The sequence below is a fragment of the Callorhinchus milii genome, unplaced genomic scaffold, assembly GCF_018977255.1.
Source record: "Callorhinchus milii isolate IMCB2004 unplaced genomic scaffold, IMCB_Cmil_1.0 Scaffold8, whole genome shotgun sequence".
Taxonomy (NCBI): domain Eukaryota; kingdom Metazoa; phylum Chordata; class Chondrichthyes; order Chimaeriformes; family Callorhinchidae; genus Callorhinchus; species Callorhinchus milii.
Genome location: NW_024704749.1, coordinates 18556364 through 18577159, shown reverse-complemented (window position 1 = coordinate 18577159; position 20796 = coordinate 18556364). Strand labels below are relative to the sequence as shown.

The 20796-nt window shown below is 44.9% G+C and overlaps 2 protein-coding genes across 2 annotated transcripts; both read left to right on the top strand.

The window, feature by feature from the left end:
* The first annotated feature begins 765 nt into the window (after positions 1-765).
* LOC103183097 (ectonucleoside triphosphate diphosphohydrolase 8-like) lies at positions 766-5341 on the top strand. The gene is given in 7 exon segments (XM_007900367.2): positions 766-967; positions 1538-1759; positions 2079-2314; positions 2316-2352; positions 2976-3050; positions 3833-3964; positions 5270-5341. Coding segments are annotated over 7 exon segments (951 nt in total). The 5' UTR covers positions 766-790.
* Positions 5281-19113, top strand: LOC103183098 (ectonucleoside triphosphate diphosphohydrolase 8-like). Its single transcript, XM_042337409.1, has 10 exons — positions 5281-5337; positions 11003-11138; positions 11757-11874; positions 14451-14601; positions 15277-15436; positions 16227-16457; positions 16853-17125; positions 17826-17939; positions 18289-18426; positions 18904-19113. Exons 2-10 carry the CDS (start codon positions 11013-11015, stop codon positions 19099-19101), a joined length of 1509 nt encoding a protein of 502 aa, XP_042193343.1. The 5' UTR covers positions 5281-5337; positions 11003-11012; the 3' UTR covers positions 19102-19113.
* The last annotated feature ends 1683 nt before the right edge of the window (positions 19114-20796 follow it).

The following is a 20796-nucleotide window of genomic DNA, read 5'->3' as shown; positions in this document are numbered from 1 at the left end:
GAGTTTCAGAGGATGGGGGCAGAGTGGCAGAAAGCCCACCCGCCAATAGTGGGGCGAGCGAGGCGGGGGACATGGAGCAGACTGAAGCCCGCAGAGCGGAGGGAGCGGGCAGGATGGTAGGGGGTTAGGAGATCGCAGAGATGGGGGGAGCAAGGCCAAGAAGAGCTTTGAAGGTGAGTACTGTATCCTCTGTGTGATGGGAAGCCAGTGGAGTCGGGCGAGGATGTGGGTTATAGGATCCCAGAGTCTGGTATGGGAGCCATTCAGGAGAGCCTCGGTCTTGTTGATGTTCAACTGAAGAAAGTTAGCTCTCATCCAGGACCTGATGCCTGACTGACATTCTGTCAAGACAGCAGTGGTCCTGGAGTCAAGGGTGGAGACAGAGAGGTACAGTTGGGTGTCATCCGCATACATGTGGAAGTTGACCCGATGTTTGCTGATGATGTCACCAAGAGGGAGCATATAGATGTTGAATAGGAGGGGGCCAAGGACAGAGCCCTGAGGAACACCGCACAAGGTCATACATATGCCCAAGGTCCCATTCAGGAGTTTTAAATTCTATCCAAGTTTGACGTAACTCACACTTTGCATAAGTGACAACAACAATAAATCATATTAAACGTATGGTTTCAACTTTATTACCTGCCCCCACCCCCCCCCCCCCACCCCCATCCCCTCCCCACGCAAACCCCTCACATCTCAAAGAGTATTACAGCAATCAGGTATAATCAGCAGGAATAGGATGGGGGTAGGGGGAGAGGGCGGAGGGGGAAAAGGATGTGAGTAGCTGATGTTGTCTTCTCACAGAATACAGACTGCTGCCCAATCAGATGAGATTCTCAAGGTACTGGCAAACACAATCCGATCGTATCCATTGAATTTCCGAGAAGCCAGGATTTTAAGCGGAATGGAGGAAGCGATGTATGAGTGGATTACCATCAACTATATTCTGAAGGCATTTCCGATGGTGAGATCTGAATTCACTTCAGCAGCAAGTCCAGGTGGTGAGCCTTAACATATTCGATGATCTTGTCTTAAAATTGAAGATCATGCATGCAAAACTGTGGTTCTTTTGAACTGCAGAAAAATAGCATCAAAACCACCCGAATTTAACAATTTTCCACAAATTCTGATAAAATTCTGATAAAAAGAAAAGTTTTTTACCAGGCTAAAACTGGATTTTTGGACCTCAGATTGAGGTTTAGTTTGGGGCAAAGGCAAGGATTATTATTACCTTTAATACTTTTCTGGGGTAAAGTGTCGCCAGATCCCTTTAGTGTCGTCAGACCCCTCTGGATTTCCATCTCTGGCTCACAGCTTGGGCAAAGTAGAAGCCCATCTCCTGAGCCTCTTCATACATGTCTGTGACACACTCTCAGCAGATTTCTATACTCTGAGAGCCCAAGCTGAGGGTAGTTACTAGAATGAGAGGTTCTCAGTCAGCTTTGTGAAGCGGTTTGAGAGGGCCTCCCGAAGTGAAATCCACTGTGTAGATGTAAAGTTTCGTTGCTCTTTCACTGTGTCCCATTATTCAAAGAGTGGCGTGTTCGAGATTGGAATGAAGGAAAAGATTCACGGAGCACTGGACCTCGGTGGTGCCTCCACTCAAATCAGTTTCATGCCATTGGAAGCCATCAGCAATAAGACTACAGAAGCCAAATTTGAACTCTTCGGCTACAACTACTCTATCTACACACACAGCTATCTGTGCTACAGGAAAGAGGAAAGCAATAAGAGAGATCTCGCTGCATTATTAAAGGTTTGGACGATATGGAAAACAGGAACTACAGCACTTAACACACACTAGACATGGTTATTCAATCCTGCAGATAAATTAAATCGTCCTATCTGTCTGTTCAGGTGGTCATTAAAGATTCCATTACACTATTCCAAAAATTCATCTACAAAACACACTTTACAATATATCCTGTGAAGAACTTTGAGCCGAACACCCGAAGTGAGACGTGCTAAATTAATCGTAAAGATTATTATTAATTATTATTTTTGATATCTAATGACATGCACTTGTAAAGAAAGCCCTCATGTGCTTCTCTGTCAAATTGCTTTTGTCTCAACAGGGGAAGGACTTGACAGTTCCCATTGAGAACCCTTGTTACCTGAAGGGATACATGACCAGCACGACCCTGGATTACATCTTTGGCAGTCCATGTACTTCAGACAAGAAACCCTCACCTTACGACAAAAAACAGGAGCGTAACTCTCGTTGGAACAGGAAGACCAGGAAAATGTCAGGAAATTGTGAAAACGCTCTTCAACTTTACAGCATGTCATGGAAGCAAGTTATGTGCATTTAACGGCGTCTATCAACCACCAATAAATGGGAAATTCTTTGTAAGACATCGCTCTATTTTACTATAGTACTTAGCGTCTTGTTTAACTTGGAGTCTGGCTCAGTCGCCTCTGTGTCAGAAGGTTGTGAGTTCAAACTGCCCGATAGGACTTGAGCTCCGTTAAGGGTGCAACGCTCTGGTGCAGCGCTTAGGGGCTGCTGCATTCTTGCCCTTCAGAGGAGGTGTTAAACTGAGGTCCTGAATGCCGGTTCAAGAAGACTTTAAAGATCCCATAACGTCTTGCACCCAGTGTCCTGGCTAACAAAGATCCACATTAACTAGCCACTCAGCTCATTTTCTCCATGGTGTGGTGGTGATGGGTGACTGTTCCCTCAGGACTCCAGGGCACTGCTGATGACAGCACAGCAGGGGAGGGTAAAACATGAAGCGAGCCTGTGTTTGCCGAGCGAAGGGAGTTGGCAGGTCAATGGGGCTGTAGGAGGTTACAGGACTACATTGCAAAGTGACTTGTAACCAGTCTCCAGCATGAGATTGGGGATTTTTTTGTTACCAGCGCTTCCAAACAGTCCCTCAGGATGGATTCCCATGTTCTTACGGAGCAAGCTAGTCAAATGTCTGATGTTAATGCGCCACATTAATCGGCTCTTTCTCTTTCGTCCTCAGGCTTTCTCAGCATTTTATTACATCACCGAATTCTTTAACTTGATCTCAAAACGTGCTTCTCTGAAAACCAGCTTGGTTTGGAGACTCTTAAGAGTGGTGATGGGTTTGTGCACGTGTAAGACACCTGGCTGACCACCCAGAAAATTGATAGAGCACCATCTTATGGACCACTGACTCAAATCCCGATCCATGCTGAGTTTGAGGGTCTCAGTCAAGGCTATACAAGGATGGTAAATTTGCCTTGATCTCCCCAGGGTTAGTGCGGAGAAAACCATCCAGAATTCCTGATCCCTACAGCACAATCTACTGGTTGTGCCTTGGGATGCCTCGCGACGTGAAAGGCACGAGACAAATGCTATTTTGTATTGTGTTGTGATTCCTGTTACGAAAATACCCAGGTATCACTTACATACATTGTTGCAGTTATTTAATTTATTATTTAAGTTATTTATTAAGTTATTTAATTGGAGTTAGGGAAAGATCAGCAATTTCTACTATAATATATAATAATAATATAATTAGAATATATATATATATATATATTAGCCATGATGATAATAGAATGGCTCGAGGGGCTGAATGGCCTACTCCTGTTCCTATGTTCCTATACCCCTCCTTTGGGCTCTGTCTCCTCAACACAGACTATTCCCCCTTTAAACCAACCCTGAACTTTAGGCTCATTTTGCTAATGGGCCAATTAAGAGAGGATAGGATTCATGGATTAGGGGTGGGGGGAGTATGCAGTATACGATGGAATAAGTTCTGTGCAGCTTGAATGTGGCTTGATGGCCTTTCCTCGTTCAGTGTTACAAGCGTCAATCCGTTAGCTGATTCCATCCTGGTTGCTGTCTTGTTAGGCTGAGAACCCAAAAGTGCCCAAATTCAGGCTGAAGAATTACTGCACCGATGGCTGGATTCTACTGACTCTACTGGTGGACGGTTACAAGTTTGACCACTCCACCTGGAAAAATATTAAATTCCAGAAAAAGGTAGCGGTTCTCTTTGCTTCACGGGATTTGATTATAATAAAATAGTAATCCTTGATATTTCAGAGAGAGGGTGCAGAGTTTGGCAAATTCTTAAATTGACTCTTAATTTGGGATGTGTATTTCTACAATTGTTCACAAGATCACAAAATCAGTTTGGATGAAGAAGACCATTTGGCTTCATTAATCTCATCCTTCCAGAATACTCACCCTCCTGTCTTCCAATCACTCGGTCAAGGTGTTTTTAAATAGGATCAGTATTCCTGGCCTCAACCACCCTTTCTGGCAATCTGTACCCAGGGCTCTAGGAAAAGAAATACTTCCTGGTAACTGCCCTGAAATTGCCTTTTGAATCTATATCCTCTGTGTCTACTTGCAGAAACCTATTTTCATACTTAAGAGTTTTCGAGTGAGGCTGACAGTTCCACATATTTATCCCACCTGAACATGGAATTTTCCCTATGTCTGGAATGGAATGCACGCTCTCCCCTGGAAGGATGCACCCTACTTACCTAATCCCAGAAAGTGCAAGGCTAAGGTTGGCAAGAGCCAGGGCTTGGGGAGTGTAGGTTGGGTACTACTGGAATTTAACCAGCTAAACCCACACAGCTTGCCGCTGAAAACATTGTCCGGCAAGCTTTCCGCTGCTTGTTCAGCTAAGACCACCCTTTTAAATCATACCATATTACCTTTAACTGGCAGGGTTAACAGGAATCGATTCAAAATAATCTCTGCCCCCAATAACTGGTCTGCCCTTCTACGACCTGCCAATGAGCCAGACTGACTGGTCTGTCATCAGCAGTGCCCTGGAGTACTACAGATCTGCTTGGCTCGGGAACCAGACTACCAAGAGATGATTGGCCCGATTCTAACATTTCATTGCCAACTCAGCTTCCACGTCATGCTGTAAAGCTGCTATAGACCAGCCCTGTAGGCAAACAGCCTGGAGCAGAGCTTGAACAGCATACTATGTCTAATTGCTCCTTTTCCAGTTTCCTACCCCACACGCCTCTGTTTGCTTAGTAGTTACTAGGAACCCTGTTGTTAGTTGATTGGCAGATCGCTTTCTGGGGTAATAATCCCTTCAATTTTTTTTAAAAAAGAAACAATAATTTAGTCACTCAATCCATGACTGTTTGTGGGACGCTGCTGTGCACAATTGTTTGCTGCATTTTGCCCGCAAAATGCATAGTCAATTCACTTTACAATATATTCTGTGAAGCGCTTTGAGACGTCTCACAATGTGATAAGACACTATATCAAATGCAAGGATTATTATTATAATTGCTCCTTTCCTTTTTTTTGTAGATTTTGCAACATGAAATTGGTTGGAGTCTGGGCTATATGCTGAACGCCTCCAGGATGAACATCAAAATGTAAAATCTGAGCTGTGTCAATTTACTTTACAGTGCTAACAGTTCCGCTGATGATCACGTAATTGCTTTTTCAGGACTTGTGGGGTCCCAGGAAATTTTAGGGATTATTTGAATGTTGTTAAATGGGCAGAACAGGTCCGTGCCATGACCCGTTCTGTCTTCACCACTTCCACAACATTGCTCAACTCCGCCACTGCCTCTCCCCTCAGGCCACCAAGTCCCTAATCCATGCATTCAACACATCCAGGCTCGACTACGCTAACTCCCTGTCTGCCAGCCTTCCCAAGTCTTCCCTCCACAAGTTGTAGATCATTCAGAGCTCTGCAGCTCATGTCCTCTGCTACACCAGGCTCCATGACCTTATCAGCTCCACCTTCACCTGGCTCCAGAGACTCCCCATCTCCCAGAGGATAGGGTTCCTCTGTGACCTGCTAACTCCGCATCAACCTGTTCCCCCTCTACTCGCTCAGTGGGCCTGCTCCATGTCCCCCACCCAGCCCACCTCATCCAAAGGGTGAGGGCAGTTAGACCTTCAGCCTCTCTGCCCTCACCCTTTGGAACTCCATCCCTTTGCATCACTACCTTGACTCCTTCAAAGCTCTTCTGAAGATCTTCTTTGACCGCGCCTTCGGTCACCCTCCCTCCCCGCCCTCCAACCCTTCTGATCCCACCTCCAACTGTCCAATGCCTTGGGACATCTTCCCGCCCTTGTACAAATGTAAGTTGTTAATAATAATAATAATCCTTGCATTTGATATAGCGCTTTTCACGTCGGGAGGACGTCCCAAAGCGCTTCACAGAATATACTGAAAGGACCTTTACCCCACACTGCTGAAAATAAAGTCCTCGTTCCTTTCTCTGAAGCTCACCCAAATTGTTCAAATTTTTTTTTGATGTGAAGATTTATAAATCTGTGATCCCACCCATTCGCTTCACACCCACCAGATGACATTTTATTTATCGTGAGTAACAACAAAGCATAAAAGAAGAGCGGCGTGCCGCTGGCCGCTGAAACCTTCACCCAGTGGGTCTGTTAGACCAAGGGATGTCTTGCCCTCGATATCCAGTGACCACATTTTCAAGGACGCTACTAGAATTTGATACTGTTGTGTCAGGCTCCACTCCACTCCTGCCTATAATCTACACTTGCATTATTGTACAAAATATGTGTTCTATACTAATAATCCTTTTATTTGTTATATTGCCTTATTGTGTCTTCGAGGCGTCTCAACGCGCTTCACAGAATATCCTGATATATAATGTGCGCTCACTGCGTTATAGCATAATCCATACTCGATACACTCAGCATTTTGCATAATATGAACTTGCTGCGTTGCATAATCCATACTCACTACATAGTTGTATAATAAATTACTGGCTCATTCTTGAGCAACCTTGCTGCAAAATCCGCACTTGCTGTGTTTCCGTGGAATCTGCATTCCCTCAGTTGTTGCCCTGAGCTGTTGCATTTTCTGTGGGAGCGAATTCTTGAGGGTCTCTGCCATGACCTGAAAAGCAAAAATGCACAATGCTGATGGTATCTGCAATATCATTTGCCATTGAAAGAGGATTTTGATTTGCGTTTGTTGCATTATGCAGTAATTTCTGGGAGAACATGGTATGAGAAAGCCCAGGTGAAGCTGAACTACTGAAAACACCACAGAATGTTGGCATCAGCACTACATTACACCAATAAGGTTGTGATAATAGAAGTGAGAGTCATCCAAGTCAACTCCCCTAATAAACTTCCTCCCCCACATCCTGTCCCTCACCAGCACCACCTTCTTCCACCTCCGACGCATCAACAACAACAACAAGATTGCATTTATAGAGCACCTTTCACATCGGGAGGACGTCCCAAGGCGCTGGACAGTTGGGTCGGGACCCAACCAGGGGGGAAATGGTCAGGGTGAGGAGAGGGAAGGGAGGGAGTGAGGAGGGGGTTGAGAGGGGAGCTGAAGGCATGGCTGAAGAGAAAGGTCTTGAAACCGGCCTTGAAGGAGGAAAGGGAGGAAGCGGTGAAGGCACTGGGGGATGGAGTTCCAGAGCCTCGGGGCTGAGAGGCTGAAGGCCCGGCCACTGATGCTAGGGTGATTAGGGCGGGGGGTGTGGAGTAGACCGGAGCTAGAAGAATGGAGGGTACCGGCAGGTAAGTAGGGGGATAGTAGGTCAGAGAGGTAGGAGGGAGCAAGGCCTTAAATGGCCTTGTAGGTGAGGATGAGGATCTTGAATTCGTATCACCCGCCTCTGCCAATACCTCTCTCCGAAAGCCGCTGAAACCCTGGTCCATGCCTTTGTCACTTCTTAGATGGACTATTCTAACTCCCTCCTCGCCGGTCTCCCACCCACTACCATCCATAAAATCCAGATCATTCAAAACTCTGCCGCCCGCATTCTCACCCGCACAAAACTCCGCTCCCCGATCACCCCAGTCCTTGCCAGACTGCACTGGCTGCCTATCCCAGAGAGGATCGATTTCAAGATCCTCACCCTTGTATTCAAATCCCTCCACTTCTCTGCACCCCCCGACCTCTCTGACCTCCTCTCTCCTCAAAACAGTACCCGTTGCCTTCGTTCCTCCGGGTCAGGCCTCCTCCTCGTCCCCCGAGTCCTCCACCCTCGGCGGCCATGCCTTCAGCCACTATGCAACATGGCTCTGGAATTCCCTTCCTCACTCCCTTTGCCTCACTCCCTCTCTTCCTATTTTCAGGTCTCTGTCGAAGACCTTTCTCTTCGACCTCGCCTTTGGTCACCTTCCACCCCCTCCCCCTGGCTCAGCGCCGGGATCCGTTACTGTAAAGCGCTCTGAGACGCCATCCGGTGTGGAGGGCGCTATATAAATCCACGTTGTTGTTGATGTTGATTTTGTTCAGTCAGCTTGACATAGGACAGTATGGATGGACAAAGTGAGGTTCATACAATTTGTTTCCACCTTGATCTTTTTGCTATTTCTATGACTCACTTTAGCTCATAACAAAGGCGTCTGCAGCCTGAACTAAATGGACCTGAACTACAGTACTCCATATCCAAACTAGTGAATCAGATGAAAGTCTTGGGCAGAACAGGTTTTTCAGATTAAATTTTCTGCAAAATATCAGTGGAGAAACATTTGAATACTAACATTTGAACCCAGCCCTCATCTCACTCACAAAAGCATAATGAGGCAACAAAAAAAAACCAAGATTTAATTTCAAGTAATCCCGTCAATTCAAGCGAGGGATGAGCTTGGATGGTGTTTGTTGTTGAGTGAAATCTTTTTATCTAAAGATACACCGTTGTTAAGGGCATCTGCCACAACCCGAAAACCAAAAATGCACAATGCTGATGGTATTTGCAATATCATCCGGAATTGAAAGAGTTAAGATTTGGATTATTTACATTGCTGCATTATGTGGTTGAATTTAGTATGAAAACGCCCACATAAAGCTAAACCACTGAAACCTAAAGCACAATGTTGCATTTAAACCAATGCATTTGTGATCATAGAGGTGAGAGACATCCACGATTTTTCCTAGTTGGCTTGAAACAGGAGAGTCTGGACGGATAAGGTGAGGTTTACACAGTTTGATTTCCACTTTAACCTTTTTGCTAGAATATATATATTCTACAAATTCCTTCACACCTTGCCACCTCCCTACCTTTCTGACCTGCTTTCTCCCTACTCCACGACCCGATGCCTCCCTCGGCTGGCTAAGCTACCATTAGCCACTAAGCCCTGAAGCTTTTAAACTCTCCCCCAATCACTCTGCCTTGTCTTTTCCTTCCCCTCTTTTAGAAGACCTTCCTCTTCGACGGTGCTTACCATTACCTCCTCCGTCCCCCCGGCTTGGCGTCAGGCTCTGCCACCGTTAAGCGCTCCGAGATGCTGCCTTGTGTCGAGGTGTTTTATTTCTATGAATCACTATGATAAATGTGGATGTATACAGGCTGAACTAAATGGGTTTGAACTTCTGGCAGAAGTACTTGTGTATCCAACTGGTGGATGAGCCTTCTGTAGATCAGCATTTTCCAGGAAAATACCTGTGCCGAAATATCATCAAATTGGATTTTTGCATTTTCATGAAGGTTTTCTCTTCGACCGTGCCTTCAGCTCCCCTCTCGACTCTACCCCCTCTTCGCTCCCTCCCTTCCCTCCCCTCACCCTGACCATTTCCCCCCAATGCTCGGGTCCCGACCCAACTGTCCAGCGTCTTGGGACGTCCTCCTGACGTGAAAGGCGCTCTCTAAATGCAATTTTGTTGTTGTTGTTGTTCTGAAAGTGTCGCAGTCGGCCACTCTCGAGTCAAGTTGTGGGTTCAAGCCCCACGACGGGACTTTATCTCATAATCTAAGATGACACTTCAGTTCAGTGGTGGAGGAGTGTTGTATTGTCGGAAATGCAGGCTTTGAGTCGAGACATTAAATCAAGTTCCCCTCTGTCTGTCAGGTAGATGTTAAAGATTGCATTCGAAACTGCTGGTATCCAACAGCTCCCCCAGATAAAATTTATCATTTACTTTGTGGCTGTTTGTTGGACATTGCTGTGTGCAAATTGGGCTACTGCTTTTGACTACAAATGTACAGCGACTATACTTTACAGTAATTCCTGTGAAGCACTTTTACGTGTTTTGTTGACAAGATAAGTCCCTACATGTAGGGCGTTATTATGATTTCCTACCAACAAAAATTTAAGAATTAAGAATTAAAGCTTTTTATTATCACAAAAAGCTTTGTGACTCAAATAGAAAAGTACACCAGTGTTCAACTACCCTTTAGGGTCAGTAATTTTTTCTTATACCGTAAACCTGCCAATATCAGACACGGATCAGTAGCTGCGCTTAATACAAACTCTTTAGTCACCTCTATAGAGTTAAATTACTGCAGCATTTGATTGTTATGGGAAAGAAGTGGATCATTTGTCTGCTAAATGTTTTGCTTAATTTTTCTTTGTGCTTGAACATGTTATCCCAAAAATGTTTGGGCTGAGTTTGGCAATTTGCTGTTTACTGAAGTCAATTTTTATCAAGGACACGCCTTTGTATTTTGAATAATAATTTCAGTCGAGGGAATAATGTGGATTAAGATTAATATTTAACTGAAATCTATGCCTTATTTAGCCATAAGTGATGCCTTATTATCATCTATTGTTGGTTAAAGAGATATTATATTTTACCAGTAATAGCGAGTCATCTATTCAGTGGCATGTCCAGATTGCAAACATATCGTTGAACATGATTTGATGAGTGATGGGTAGGTACAGAATCAAAGATATGGAAGGAGGGAAAGTGGAGGACGGTGGGGGAGGTGGGGAGGGGAACACTGCAGCAAAGGCACAGGCAGCAGATCATTCTCTTCAAGTTTGGACCCAAGGAAATCCATCATCTCCTCACATTTGGAGTTGGAGAAAAAGTTGGGTGAGGTACGCGAAGATGGGTGGAAGAATTGGTTTGTGGTAGCGAGGATTACCAATTACAAAGGAAGAGCAAGTAGGGATGGGCACGCGAATCAGGCTGAATGAAGGGAGTAGCTGGGTCAATAGGGGTCAGGGAGGGACAAGATTGCGGAAGGAATTAAAGGTGAGAATGAGGATGTTGAATTCAATGCGCAGGTGGATGAAGATCTTATAGAACCAGATGAGGATGGGGTGATTGGCTCATGGAGCTTGGAACATGGTTTTCTTTTCCAGGTACTGAGACATGGCAGCTGGATTGAAGCACATTGTTGTGGGAAGCCTCATCTGCGTTGCTCTCATCTCTGGAATTATAGCCTTGATCTTGAGCCTTGTAGAAATCTATGATGTTCCTTCACCCAAAGGAATGAAGGTCAGTCTCATTTATAAAACAAAACGAAGATTGATGAAGATTTTTCACTCGTTTTCAGCGGGTTTTTAATGCCCCAATAATGTGCCACATCCGCGGTAATAACTGAATGATCTCCTGTGGAGTCCTGTAGCTCAGTAATTAGAGCACTCGCCTTGCAGGCGAGGGACCTGGGTTTGATTCCCGGCAGGATGAAATATTGGGCAAGTTTCCTTACTCAACATGCCTCTCTTTACCTAGCAGTAAGTAGGAACCTGGTTGTCAGTCGATTGGTGGAATGCTTATCCCGAGATAAAAATTCCTTCAAAAAAAAATTAATAAATTGGTCACTCAAACCAATTTGTTTGTAGGGACGGTGCTGTGCGCAATTGGCTGCCGCGTTTCTCCCACAAAATATACAGTCAATTCACTTTACAGTATATTCTATAAAGTACTTTGCGACGTCTCGAAGATGTGATAAGGCGCAGCAGGGAGGGAGCTGGGTCAATAGGGTTCAGGGAGGGTGGGATCAAATGCAAGGATTCTTCTTACTATTCTCAAGGCAAAGTGGTAAGTGCGGTTTGAAAGTTCAACTGAGACATGGCTCGAAAGCTGAGCAGCTGTTGTCACTGTGTCTTTCAGTATGGCATTGTCTGTGACGCCGGATCAACACACACGACCCTCTTTCTATACCACTGGCCAGCGGATAAGGAAAACGAAACTGGGATCGTCAGCCAGCTGCACTCCTGTGATGTTGAAGGTATGCGATTTTCTTAATATACATTTCATGACATGTAAGGCAGGACTGAAAGACTAGGGGGTAGGGGGGCAAAGCTGGAGTGAGGGATCACAGGAGATCGGGTGTCCCGTAGGGTAGTGGTTAGTGCGCTCGCCTTGCAATCGAGTGAGAAGATCTTGGTTCGATTCCTGGTCGGGGCAAAATCTGAGGCAAGTTTCCTCACTCCACATGCCTCTGTTTTCCTAGTAGTAAGTAGGAACCCGGTTGTTAGTTGATTGGCGGATCACCCACAAAATACACAGTCGCATCCCCATCACTCCAGTGGTTGCCAAGCTCCACTGGCTCCCTGTTACTGAACGGATCAATTTAAAGACCCTCACTCATAAACCACTTCACGGCCTGGCTCCTCACTTTCTGTTCAATCCGCTCACAATCTTCTCCACTCCTCGCCCTAATACTGAAAATATGCAACAATGTGAAAATACGTTTGTGTGTGATTTCATAGTTGCAAACATGTCAATTACATCATCAAATCTTAGGGTGGGTGTGAAATTGTGCTCATTGGACACGATGGCAAGTGCATTCACTCTATCCTGGATCATTGTAGATCTGAGTTGAGTTTTTGATGAGTCTCATCTTGGAAAACAAAGCACCGCCACATTTGGAAAATGTTGATTCCACCAAGTAATTCTATTTTATATACTGTAGCGTTTCACATTTCTCGTGGAGTTTTCTCACACTTAAGATGTGATGTGAAATCCAGAAAGTGCACAAATTCATCAACACTGTCCAAATCAACATCTTTTTTTCTGCGCTATTGCTCTGTTGCTGTTAGACATGGCTCCTTCTTCTACACTCTACATCATACCTGGTCTGACCTCCTGGAGATTTGACTCACATCTCCAGCTCTGTTCCTCTCCCAGCCTCAAAGCAGGGAGGCGCTGCAGAAGGTAAAGGGGTCAATCACAGCCGAGGCCCCATCAGACTTTAGGGCCCTAATCCATGGTTTACCTGGTTAATCCAGCCCTGTATTAGACTAACAATCAGAATTAATGAAAGGCTTGTTTATTTGCAGGGTGTGTAGACTGGGTGTCTGGGTTTTTGTGTCTGGGTTGGCAGCTCTGCGGTCCTGAATCTGACAGCTGGTACAGGGTGAACGATATGCATTCTGTCTATGAGACATCCGGTCACACCAGTCTAACCCGCACTGAGCAGTCAGTGAAATGTTGTTCCTCACACCTGTACTCTGGTCGAGGACTATCCACAAGGTGCGAAGCTTTAACAAGTGACGATCTTTAAACCTACGTCAACAGCTTAAATAACATAATCCTTGCTTCTTTATAAAATAATCCTTGATTTCTTTACAAAATAATACTTGATTTGACCTCGCCCACTCCCCTTTGGTCTGTCACGTAAAACAGGATTCCAGACATAACACTACGATACAATGTTGTGCTCTTTTCCTATTGTGCCTAAAAGCTTACCTGTTAGACCAGACAGATAGTCACCTACCCTTATCACTTCCCTGTTCTCCCCCATCTCCCTTACTTGGCATCCAGCTCCATGTTTGAGAAATGCTCTGTATGTACAGTTATCATACCTGAAGGACGGTATTCAAATACAAGTTGCTGCAAGGCAAAGACTCTGATATCCCTTAAGCCACTGATACTTCTCTTCAGACCTGAGATAAGAGAGACGTTCGTAGAAGCAAATCCGATTGTCAAATGACCTAATGGCCTGGCTTCACGACCACCCGAGCAAGTCTGGTGACTTATTGCAGCCAATAGATCAAGAAGCGATCAGGACGAGTTACTCAGCAGTAGCGTCACTTGATGAGCACAGAAGAAAATCAAACTACGTGCTAATCCTTACATTTGGTAAATTAAGTTGAGCAGAGTGGGCTTCCTGTGGGTCAGCATGACTGAGGTGAATAGATGTTTGTTAGGGAAGGGTATCCACGGATATGGGGCAAAGGCGCGTTGATGGAGTTGAGGTACAAATCAGCCATGATCTAATTAACAGAATGGCGGAACAGGCTCGAGGGGCTGAATAGCCTACTCTTGTTACTATATTCCTGTTTTAGCTCAATATGTAACATTACGTTCATTTCTGAAGGGACAGGGAGGTGGCTGTTACTCTATGCATTCTGGATAGATTAAGTGGTTGGACTGTTGCATTTTTCAGATTAAATTAAGGAATCGAACAGTTTCCACCTAAACTCTTTAATAATAAAGCCTGCATTTGATATAGCGCCTTTCGCGTCAGGAGGACATCCAAAGCACTTCACTGGATTTACTGTAAAGTGCAGTGACTGCGTGTCTGTAGGCAAATGCAGCAGCCAATTTCCACAACAATGTGCCACAGTAAACTCCCTTGACTTTTCGAATTGGTTTACCCAGCAGATGACAGATACGTGGAAGAGTTTTCCTGGGAAGGTCAAGTGAGCACTGATTATTTCTAAAGGGAATTAGATACCGGCCTTTTTCTGATCGGGTGCGGTTTGCGAGCAAGAGATAGATAGCGAGCGTTGGAATTTAGAACGTAGAATTTCTGGCACTGCTGTTTTCCGATATAAGATATTCCTAGCACGTCCGCAGGGCCAGGGATTTCCAGTTACGCCCAGGATCCACCAAAGGCCGGAGAGTCACTGAGGCCCTGCCTGGACAACATCTTGACCTTCATCCCAAAAGAAAAACAGAAGGAGTCCATTGTGTACCTGGGAGCTACTGCAGGCATGCGGCTACTCAGGTATCTGGTAACAACAACAAATTACATTTACATAGGACTTCCCAAGGCGCTGACAGTAATGGGGTTGGGGGGGGCGTGGGGGGGGGTAAGGGTAGGAGGGTGACCGAAGGCACGGTCAACGAGGAGAGTCTTGAGACAGATCTTGAAGGAGGCAAGGAAGTGGGCAAGGCAGAGGGACACTGTGGGATGGAGTTCCAGAAGGCTTAGTCCAATATTCACATTAAAAAGTAAAAAGGACATAACTGGGGTAAACAACTGTGCCAGAGGGATAAACCCTGTCCCTGCTTGCTACAGTTATTGGCACTCAGCCTACGTGTAAAACATTGTGTTGTTTTTAGACTCCAATCAGGCTCATTTAGAGTTCCAGCCCTAGTTACGAATTGGCCACCAGCAGCCAGCTAATGAACACCAGTATATCACTGGGTGCTCGACAGAGGTAAGGGGAGTCTGGAGAAGATGGCTGTGGAAAAAAAAAAGAATAGAGCTTCCTTGTCACAATAAACCTCTCTCTTTGTTTATTTGTTAAAACTTGAGGTGCAAGTATTGTTTTCTGGGCATGATCCACGCCCTTCTACACCAACACACAGTGGCCCAAGCCTTAATCCCCACAACCAACATCTCAAAGAGTATTACAGGGCTCAAGAGGAATCAGTAGTTGATGTTGTCTTCCCACAGATTGCAGAGTGCTGCCCAATCAGATGAGGTTCTCAAGGAGGTGGCGAACACAATCCGATCGTATCCATTGAATTTCCAAAAAGCCAAGATCATAACCGGAGATGAGGAAGGGGCGTACGGCTGGATAACCATCAACTACATTCTGCAGACGTTTCTGAAGGTGAGATCCGAATTTGTTTCAGCAGCCAGTCCGGGCAGCGAGTAAAACTTCACTAGTTGCTGCTGAGGATTCCCTAAATGACCTGACAGTTGAGTTGATTCTGTGGGATGTTTGTGACACAGTCAGTAATAGCAGATCATCCTACTCCAGTCATTCAGCGTTGTATCTGGCACTCTGTGCCCTGCTGTACCTAACGCTTCCTCCCGATTGAAGAAATTGAAGATGTAATACACATCTGTGGCTCACACATTGGAGTACTGTAGCGTATTGCAAGCGAGAGTATCTGGGTTCGACTCCTAGGCGGTGCAAAACCTGATGCAAGTTTCCTTACTCCACATGCCTCTGCTTACCTAGCAGTAAGTAGGTTCCCGATTGTTAGTCGATTGGCCTATCGCTTTCTGGGGGGATAATAATCCTTTTTTAAAAACATAATAATAATAATTTGGTCACTCAATCCATGACGGTTTGTTGGACACTGCTGGGCGCAATTGGCCACGGTGTTTCGCCCACAAAAAATACAGCCAATTCACTTTACAGTAAATTCCTTGAAGTGCTTTGAGACGTCTCGATGACGTGATGAGGCTCTATATCAACTGCAAGGATTTTATTATTATTACAAAGTGGAGGGCCTTTTCCTGAGTCTGAGTTCCGGTCTGAGTCGACTATACTCAAACCAATTCTTGTTTCAGTCCTGTGTCGGTTCTCAGTCAGCTTGCTGTGTGAAGCGCTTTGAGAGGGCGAAAGCTGTTGTGTAAATGTAAATTGTTGTTGCTGTTTCACTTTGTCCCAGTATTCCTGGGAGGGTGAGTGGGTGCACCCAAAGGGAGCGACAATTTCCGGAGCACTGGACCTCGGTGGGGCCTCAACTCAAATCACTTTCATCCCACGGGAAGCCATCAGCAATAAGAATATGGAAGCAAAATTTAAACTCTACGGCTACAACTACACCACCTACACACACAGCTACCTGTGCCACGGGAAAAAGCAATCCGAGAACAGAGTCCTCGCTGCGTTACTAAAGGTTTGGACGCGATATCAGAAACGGGAAATAGTTTCATATTTTATATTATTTTCATATTTTTAGAATTTTATGCAACCTATAATGTTTTATATACCATCTGCATTTTTAGTGTTTTCATATGTTATAATATTTGAATCCACGGAACCCATACTCTTCACGGTGTATTCTGTGAAGCACTTTGAGAAGATATACGTCCATGTACTTAAATCTCCTGACGTTCGCTAGGCATTTGGACATGTTAACAACAACAACAAGATTACATTTGTATAGCGCCTTGCACGTCTGGAGGACGTCCCAAGGCGCTGGACAGCCTCCTAATGGATTAAAATGTGAAGGCTCCTAATGGATTAAAATGACACTATTTTTCTCAATTGATCATTAACTTCTGTTGACAGGGGAAGGACTTGGCAGCTCCCATTGAGATCCCCTGTTACCTCAAGGGATACACGACCAACGCAACTCTGGATTCCATCTATGACAGTCCATGTACTTCAGACCAGAAACCCTCACCTTACAAAGGAACCCAAAGTGTAACTCTCATTGGAACAGGGAAATCAGCAGAATGTCGCAAGGCTGTGAGAACGCTTTTCAACTTTACTGCATGTGGTGGAAACCAGACATGTGCGTTCAATGGAGTTTATCAGCCGCCAGTAAACGGGCACTTCATTGTAAGACTTCCCTCTGTTCCACAACTTAATATCTTATTTAACTTGGCTTCATTGTCAATGAGTGAGTTGAAATTCCCCGCCACTGCCCGCCCTCCACCACCATCTATTGAGGAGAATGTCTCAACAGATTGACAAGGTGACTGGGTAGTTGAGCTTGGATCTGGGGAGGGGATAACCAAAAGTATTCAGAATGATAGGTGTTACGGAGGGGTTTAAAGGTGGGGAGGGAGGGGGTGAGAGCTCACTCGCTGATAGTTGGGCAGATCGTTTGGTGAGTTTGGTGGATATGAAACAGGCCATCGTTTGTAATGGAGTGGCTGGTGTAAGGAAATTTTCTTCCCTTAGAGTCTGTTTGGATCGTAGAGTAATTCTATAGAGGAGGTCAAACACCATCAACGTTACAATTTGGGTTAGTTTATTCAAGCCCAAACAGTACTTTATACAGAAGTAACAGGTTCTTACAATTGCGGAGTGTGGCTCGGGGATGATCAAGTCAGTATTGTCGGATGGGGAACCAGTGAAGCCGGCCGAGCATGGAGTTGATCCGGTCATGGAACTTAGGGCGGGAGAGGACTCAGTGATTGAGAGCTCTCCATAGAACTTTATAGCACAGAAGATCTCTTTAAGAGATCCACCATTGTGTCGCACAATGTTGATGTTGGTGTGCAATTTTGCTCAGTTCTTTCTCCCTTGTCCTCAGGCTTTCTCAGCATTTTATTACATCTCCAATTTCTTGAAACTGGCCTCAACAGGGGCTTCTCTGGAAACTAGTATTTCAACGGTAGAAGCCTTTTGCAACAAAACGTGGGCACAGGTAAATCTGCTTTCTGCTTTCTTGCTGAATTGTAGTGCTCAACGTGAAAAAGGAATAAATGCTGTGGGAGCTCTGTATTCACAGGGAAGTCGTCCTTCGAATAAACAATTTGGTCGCTCAATCCACAACTGTTTGTGGGACGCTGCTGTGCGCAATTGGCTGCCTCGTTTCGCCCACAAATATACAGTCAATTCACTTTACAGTCTATTCTGTGAAGCGCTTTGAGACGTCGAGAAGACGTGAAAAGCGCTATATCAAATGCAAGGATTATTATTATATAAATGTAAACTATTGTTAAAATTATCAGGTTTTTTTTTTGCTGATTCCATCCTGGTTGCTGTCTTGTTAGGCTGAGGCTGAGAACCCAAAAGAGCCCGAGTTCAGGCTGAAGGATTACTGCACCGCTGGCTGGATTCTACTGACTCTACTGGTGGACGGTTATAAGTTTGACCACTCCACTTGGAACAACATTGATTTCCAAAGAAAGGTAACTGGCTCTCTTCGCTTCACTGTGTGCCGGGGATTTGTTCACTGTGTCCACAAAGTCCTCTTGCCCCACGTTACAAACCAGCGATACGAGACGACTGAGGAACTGAAACAAGCTGCCAAGAGATGCATTTTGCCCTCGTCTCTCCACCCGTGTTACACGAGTGTCACTCCAAACATGGCGACGGATCATTATCTGCCACGAAAATGACGGCTCGCACGGGCGCACATGCACGCACACGCACACACACCGACCCTCTGGACGTCTAAATACAGTTAACCACTCGTGCTGAATACAGTGAAGTAACTTCTAAACACAATTACCATCCTTCTTTCACGTTTCAGTTTTTGGTCAGTGCGCTGTAGAGAAAAAAAACGCGGGGCAACAGAACTTTGCGAACATCCCGTAGATTGCGTCAACTACCAGTACATGCAATGTGAACGCTTCTTACTGATCTTGTGTTCCTTTTTTTAACAGGCTGGCAACACTGAAATCGGCTGGACCCTGGGCTACATGCTGAACCTCACCAACATGATCCCATCGGAAGTCGAGCCGCAGTTAAAGGGCCACAGCCATAAAATCTGGGCCGCAGCAATTTTCTTCATTGTGCTGACAATTGCTGTCATGCTCGTAGCATTGGTGTCGCAGGTCCTGTGGCCTGCCAAAGACATTTAGGTGTGTGGATTATGAATGAATATCATTAAAGGATCTTGTTCCCATTGAGAAAGAGTCCTCATGCTTTTCCTCAGCATTCAGCTAATACTCCACTCCTTCATTTGGACCCTGCAGTTATAATCTAACAATAATACTTCCATTTGTTACAGCACCTTATCATGTAATTGAAGGGGCTCAAAGCGCTTGACAGAATACACTGTAGGTGGATTGACTGTACTTTGTGGCAAGACGTGGTAGCCAATTAGGCACAGCGTTGTTCCACAAATAGTGGTGGAGTCAGTGACAAAATTATTATCATCTATTTTTTCTTGAAGGGATTATTACCCACGGAAAGCGATCTGCTAACGGCTTAACAACCATTTGTACAATGGAAACTACTTCAATGACGGCCTGGGCTCTCACTGCTGTGGGTTGTGCACTATGAGGTCAGATCACACAGCACCAGAGCAGTCAGACCTCCAGAGCTTAATGGTTATTCTGGTTGTTCTGGGGTGGGGGAGTGGGGGAAATAATAATAATAATAATCCTTGCATTTGATATAGCGCCTTATCACATCTTCGAGACATTTCAAAGTGCTTCACAGAATATACTGTCAGGTGAATTGACTGTGTATTTTGTGGGCAAAGTGCAAAAGTAGGTAAAATGCTGGAAAAAGGAACAGGAGGTCAAACAACCACAACAACTTGCATTTATACAGCTCCCCTCGCACAGAGTAGCACCCCAGAGCGCTTGACAGTGACAGAACACAACACCGGGTGTGGGTGGGGTGACCATAGACCGTAAATGAGTATCTGAAGGAGAAAGAGGTCTGCATGTTTTTGGAAGGACCTTCATCAGAGCTGAAAGGTTGCTCTGGGAGAGTCCCTCTGCGCAAGTTGGTGTCTCTGGTCTCACGCACCCAATTCTTTCTCTTGCAGATCCTGGTTGACCTGTGGTGGATTTCCAGCTCTTATTTCCGGATTCCCAGCACTCGTTGCTTCACAGGCTTTTCCTTACCTGAAAATGATTCTATACAGATAAGGCATTAAATGAAAGGGTTTCTCTGTGGGGTTGAGTCAGGCTCTTGTGTTAACGGTCAAGTTGAGAAATTAATGATATTGGTGTATCCTGTGGTTGGGTCTGAACTGAATACAATAATAATAATAATCCTTGCATTTTGATATGGCACCTTATCATGTCGTTAAGACGTCTCAAAGCTCTTCACAGAAAATGCAAATTAAGCATAGACTGTATATTTTTGTGGGTGAAAAGGCAAAGATTGGCTCCTTAAAAAAATATTATTATAATCTTTGTATAATATAATTGTACTTAAATGGCTATATCTTTACCGCTTCCGATGTAAAATGACGTGGATTTCAAAAAGAGGTTGGGATTTAAAACATTAAAGGTCCTGGGTTTAAAGGCTTGGTATTTCAAAGAAATTGAGCATTTAACTTTCATTAAAGGAACAAAGGGCAAACACATCAAATCGTTTCAATTAGGAACCTCCATTCTAGAAGAATCCTATTGTTCCTTGCATTTGATGTAGACGTAGTGCATTTCACATCTCAAGAACTATTACAAGCACAGAACTCACTGTAAAGTGTAAGTGTATTTGTTGAAAGTGACAGGCAATTTTGTGCACAGCAGCGTTACAACAGCCATGAAGTGAGTGACGGATTTCATCATCGAATGGCGCTTTTGCTGCTGAAAGTG